The sequence below is a fragment of the Buceros rhinoceros genome, unplaced genomic scaffold, assembly GCF_000710305.1.
Source record: "Buceros rhinoceros silvestris isolate BGI_N320 unplaced genomic scaffold, ASM71030v1 scaffold8476, whole genome shotgun sequence".
NCBI lineage: Eukaryota > Metazoa > Chordata > Aves > Bucerotiformes > Bucerotidae > Buceros > Buceros rhinoceros.
The window spans coordinates 15,313-21,451 of NW_010419263.1; the positions used below are offsets into that span (position 1 = coordinate 15,313).

Consider the following 6,139-nt stretch of genomic DNA (forward strand, 5'->3'; position numbering starts at 1 on the left):
CCTCGCCATCCACACGCTCCCTGTCGTCAGACCAACTTCTCTGGGCTATGGGTAAGCGAACCAGTAATAACAACAAATGGACCACTACTACCGATGGTATTTGCTTGCTGTGGCAGAATAAGAAACATACATGAGGGCGTCATAGAACCAGAAACAAAGCGTTCAGTGTTCCCTCTGCTGTTTTCCTAAATCATCTCTTCCATAGCACTGAAGCAGACCCAGCCAACAGCTCTCAGACCAGCTATCGTTCTATAAAATTCTCTGTTCTCACCTCACTTCCAGCCCTTGTCCTCTCCTGCCTCCTCCAGTCGCTGCTGTCCTTATTCCCAAAGCGCCAGCTGACCCTACCCAGCCCCCCGCCTTCTCCACACGATATTCCTGCAGCCTGGGAGCACTGCCTTTGGCAGCCGAGCAGACTCAGGCTTCTCCCTGGCTCTCCAAAATACCTGCATGACCACTTACCAAGGGGGACCCACTGGCCTAAGCCAGGGACAAGCCCAGGAGTACTTACAACATTGCGATACCCCAGTGTTTGCCTGCTCTTTCTCCAGCAGCTTGGAAACCGGAGAGGCCGATGAGAGCAACGGTTGGTGTGATGGTCAGAGGTCCAATATATCGCAACAGGGCACCGGGAAGGCCAAGCAAACCGATCACCACTTCTATCAAGGAGGACATGATAATAGCACCTTGGATCTGAACACACAAGAACGGGAAAGAGACGGTTCAGTCAAATCTCACGAGCCCACCCCAAACATCGTTTTTTCTGCTCTGGATTACAAACTGCAGTTAAAAGATCTCAGTGACACAGAAGAACTCAGCAAATTTTTCGTCTTAAAACAGCTCATTATGTTTAAGTGACTTATTGCTTAAGCATAACACTTATGGTTTTCTGCACAAAACTATTACACAACAGACCAGTGGGCCAGTCTGGTAGTTGTGTGGATAGTACATCACACTGTCAGACAGGAGACCTGGGTTCCAGGCTAACCTTTAAGCTCTCAGATCGAACCGGCAAGGGTTGCTGCGCCACGGAGGTGATGCTCCTAGCTCCTAGGGGCAGAGTGTGTGCTGCATTGTTCACAAATGCTCCTTAGAAGCTGGTATAGAGCAGCGTTGTGGTCTCAGGAGACTGTCAGCCCTCTTGGCTGCAGGGCTCTTGGCAGGATGTAGCTATGGTTTGAACATGGGGAAGAGAGAGGGGTTGTTTTTAATTAAGAAAAAGTTTGTAGCCCAAAGCAACGGGATGGGAGATAGATTCCATGACACACGCCTGAATTTGGACTACGCTATCTACCACTCTAGTGTGACGCCTGGGCACAACCCTCATCCTGGGCTCTGCAGAGCATGGCGATGTTCAGACTGCTGTGCTGCGAGTGGAGAAGGACTTCTGCTCTCTTTCAGCAAGTCTCTGGGGAGAATCAACGTCTTATCAGAATTGTCTCCAACTTAGAGACCCCTGGGGCTGACCCAGATTTGTTAACTGGGTAGTTACCTTCCATGGGACAGCCCACTGAGCAGACAGCCAGCCAGCAGGCAAGCGTGGCAGCAGCTGAGCCGCCACCAGGGAGCACAAACCGCAGAGTGTTACACGAAGAGCATTCGTCTCGCTCGTGCATTTTACTGCGCCTCTTTTGGCATGTGGTAACTAACTCCTTGTATTTGCTGTCCAGCAATGAACAAGTTGGAAAGAGGAAGACTTTCATGAAATGAGTAAAGGGAGATATTCAAATGGAAATCGCAGTGAAGAGGAAATTACCAACTTAAAGACGAGATCACACAGATGGTTAAGCGAGAAACTTAACTGGAATCGGACAGATCAACAGCTAAAGGCTATTCCTACATTACCTCTCGTATTCTGGGATACCAGATGTGCTCAGTGTGAAGCAGTTCTGTTGTTCCATTTGTGACTGTTATATCTTACAGAAAGAAGAAAAGAAAAAACACAGGCATTTATTCCTCGGCCACTTTGCCATCATTTAATACAGAATAAACCCCCCCTTAAGCTGTGTCTGACAAACAGGCCTTGATTTACACAGCATAAAAGTTGAGCAGCGCTACAGATCAAGTAATAACACACTTACGTTCCCCAGGAGCTAACCACTAATTCTACCCACTGTACCAAAGTGGGAAAAAAATCCTAACTTCCAGAAAGAAAGGTCACTAGGGCTTCTTTTTGCGCTCCAGTGAACAGATGAATGACGAGTTACTCAGCCGCACGCTGGGAATCAAGTAGTCCTTCACCAGTTTGGGTCACTCACTGCACCATGAACTGACCGGTGGTAACAACCCCATCGGACACCTTTTGAAGGTTAAAAGGTTCAAGAGCAAGATGCAGCAAAGGCCCTTTCTGAAAAGCTGAAGCAGCGGGAAAAAATTGCTTTGCCATCTGAGGTTATCGGACAGCATTTTCTTTCAGCAAGGTGCGTATTCAGAGACTGGCACGCTCTGGTGTACGGACACATCCCACCCTGCCGGTGCTGCTGCAGCACACCAGCATCTGCCTTCACCTCCTGGGCACGGAAACCCACATGCCATTCCCCAGCAGCTAAAGCTGACTGCCCCAGTGAGGAATGGTGAACGCTCAACGGTAAGTTTTCTACAGAAAAACCACGAGGAAAACTCATCAGATGGTTGTGAGGAAAAAGAGATGCATAAGCACATAAATAATAGAAATGGTCAGAGAATCAAAAGGACCCTGGGGAGAATGTGCGTTAAAGCCACCAGCCTGCTTCTCTGCGCCTCTGAGCTGCCAGAGTTGGTTCCACCTCAGCTTTCTAACCGAGGCTAAAGCACAAGCCCCCTGCCCGAGCAGCTGCACCGCATGCTTTCAGTCTAAATAAACCCCAAACCTGTCAGGATGATGATGTCAGCAAAGAAAAAAGTGAAAATGAACATCCGAATTCTGTCACATCTGGTGCTGCAAAACCCATCAGGTAGGAGCTGAACTGGGAACATACTGGTCTTGAGGTGATGCTGAATGTTGCTCAAACTTCCTACTACTCAAGTCAAGAGGACTCAATCACACTCACTATCTCCAAACCTGGAAAGGAACGTTTACAGAAGCCTTCTGCCTTTCTCTACAGCATTAACAAAAGAACTGGTTTATGTTACTGCTATATTTAATTTGTCAACATTTTTTATGTTATACTTGCCCCCTCAAACAGAATTCCACAAGGGCATCTTTAGGACTCTTTTTCCAAGGCATAAAGTTTTCACGTTGTAAAAGGAGAGAATTCTTCATATTCCATGCTCGTTACTTCCAGTTTCCATATCAAAAGCTTTGACACTTGCACTGTACGTGACCTGCGTCATTCATCCCTTAAACCGCAACAAGTAGAAAGGACAATTACCTGTATTATTACACTTCCACTTCTCCAGGGAGAGTATTGCTCTGGCAGGTGCTAGGAATGCAAAAGCACTCGCTTGAAACAAAGGTAACCTGGTGGGAAGGGAAAGAAGAGATGCTGACATTTCACGGTGTTACGGTTCTGTGGCAGGTATCAGTCCGGTGGTGACCCACCCTCAAACCTCTCCTCTAGTGGTGGGATTAAATGTCAAATAGGAGAACTTCTTAAAAAGAACAGCATGAGAAACACCAAGACTTCACAAACCAAAGCCCTCACAGACCACACTACACGTGTGAAGTTATTACTGCAACAGCTAATTGCCTTTAAGAGACCACCGCCAGACACCAGCACGCAGGTACCAGACCCTGGTTTCAGGTTGTGGCTCAGCAGCACACGGGCACTGCTGCCCGTTCTGGCGCACGTGCCAGCCAAACTGCCGAACACGCAGCTCTTACCGTCCCGCCACGTTAAGACAACGCAGTACACACTCTGCAAACTCAACCCCTTCCCTCTACGTGAGTTGAAGTACAGTCATTTACAGACTCATCTCGCAGTGTACGTGTAAACAACTATTAGGCTGATAACAGCTGATTAGATGTTCCAGGAATTTTAAGATGACAATCTTAGTGTTGGTGTTTGCACTTCCCAAAAGGATTCAGATCTAAGGAGCATTTACCAGCACCAACCACGTATTTATTGCATCAACCACAGTTTGTGTAACGTCACAAAAATGCAGATGTTACCTAACTACAGAGATGTGCTTTGAACTGGTCTATAAATACCACCGTTACTGGATTCTGATGTTCTCTCTAATAGCAGATCTCCAACTGTAGAGCATGGAACACTTGCTCATGCAACTCTAGTTATTGCACCGCATTTATGGCTGGTTTACAACCCCAGTGAAGTGCCTCTGTGCCAGTGCAAACACCAGTAAAGGAAAAAGAACTGTAGCAGATTCAGATAAAGATCAGAAAAGGCATAAAGAAGGAAAGAAAAAACATAAGTGAGGAGAAAAAAAATCCTACATGTGCTTAACACAAAGAAGATGAAACCAGAAGCACGTTACTAACAGTAGTTGTAAAGTTCAGAGGCAGAAACTGGAAGAGTCGAACCACTGCTGGTGAGGAATTTGGGTTGGGAGCAATCTGAAAAGCTGACCCACCCACCGCAAACGTTGGAAACTGCATTAGAAAGTCTAGCTTCAAGGAACACACGAGCCATCTGAGCACCCCGCGCTGACGTGCAGCTCCCCGCTACGCTTCTGCACGCAGAAATCCAAGCTTTGTCTCTGGTGAAGAAACGCTTGGTAGCTACAAGTGAATGATTCACCGAATTTTCCAAGAAGCGTTAAGCAAACGGAGCAAGCTGGTGCCCACGGCGAGATGCGCAATACCTGTAACAAGCTGTTACTCCTCTGTCCCACCTACACGGCGCTCTGTGTCCCCCCAGTGATGTGGTAAATAGACATTGCAAACACATTCCCCAGGGATGAAGTCAGTTGTACCGAGACTTCAGCCCGGATTGTGAGTTTTGTATCAGAAAACGCCCTCCGTGGCAATGTCTTCGCACGGCTTGCTCAGCTCAACCCTCCCGAGACAGTTCACCTGCAATATGGAATATTTAGGGCTTTTTTTTAACTAAGCAGGGCTAAGCTGGGCATTCACTCCAGGCGGGGTAAAGTACCACCAGCTTACGGTTGGGGGATCGTTCTAATTTCATGTCTAAATTGAGGAGCTGCTCGATGATGGCACCAGCCCTTGTGAAGACAGAATGGTTTGTGCAGTTGAAGCATCTGGCCACGTCTTCCCTACCTCCACATTTCACACAGATGCTCAGATGACGTAGCGATGGCCACTGCAACAAACCTAAACTGTTTAGGTGTATTAAAGCTGTATTTTGTTGTCTCAGCCCTCCTAATTACTCTGAATCCTTGCCAAATCTTTTGGCTTATTACAGAATCTAATAAATAGCTTGAATTCCTAAAATTAGTATGGGTACCAAACTGACCACAACTCCGCCTCAGAACTGAGCTAAATCCATCTTTAAGGACCTTGAAACCATGGAATTTGACCTTTTGAAACTTGAGTGGCTTTATTTGCTGAAACACTTTGCAGTTGACTTGCCAATAAATACTTTGAAATCTCATTTAGAGAATGCTGCTGCTATATCCCATTCCCACCCTTACATAAAACCCAAATCACATGTTAAATAGTTATAAAACATCCACCCGCAGAAATTTGCTCCTTAAATACCAGGTCACTTATTTTAAGACCTGAACACAATCTCCTCTTCAGTATATAACCACATACTTCACAGTGCAAGTGGAAGCCACTGAAAAGGGAAAATAAAACCACCACGGAGGGCAGGGGTGGGATTATACAAGAGGAACAGAGTGTTTCAAAGTGATGGGACCATGCCGGCCTCTGCAAGAGCCCTAAATCACCCCACAGTGAGTAATAAAGAGCTCAAGGTTAGTTGGGAAACCCCAAATCTGACAAACTTTAGTTCCATGAAGAGATACAGGCCTCAGGAAGTGCCAAAACGAGGCTTTTCCTGATCAGTTTGAGAAGGAGGAAGTTGGTGAAGTGCAGGAAGACCAAGCTCCCCTTGGAGTTCACCCCCATCCACAATGCCGCACTTCTTACGGAACCCGAAGATTTCCAGCTTCAGTAAATCCAGGGAAGAAACGTTCAAAGTTGAACCAAAAAAGACCTCATCTTCCAGTTCCTGCTGCTATCACCAATCCCTCATTTCCTACATAAAGCACAAACAGAAGATGGGGGGGGGGGGGG

At 46.8% G+C, this 6,139-nt stretch overlaps 1 protein-coding gene across 1 annotated transcript in view; it reads right to left on the bottom strand.

Moving 5' to 3' along the window:
* Positions 1-6,139, bottom strand: part of SLC23A2 (solute carrier family 23 (ascorbic acid transporter), member 2) — a 24,742-nt gene that overhangs the window by 11,062 nt on the left and 7,541 nt on the right. Inside the window, exons 5-7 of the mRNA XM_010138847.1 lie at positions 3,351-3,439; positions 1,846-1,916; positions 512-693 (exon numbers count right to left, since the gene is read on the bottom strand). Coding sequence (XP_010137149.1) covers positions 512-693; positions 1,846-1,916; positions 3,351-3,439 — 342 coding nt within the window. The remainder of the gene's footprint in view (positions 1-511; positions 694-1,845; positions 1,917-3,350; positions 3,440-6,139) is intronic.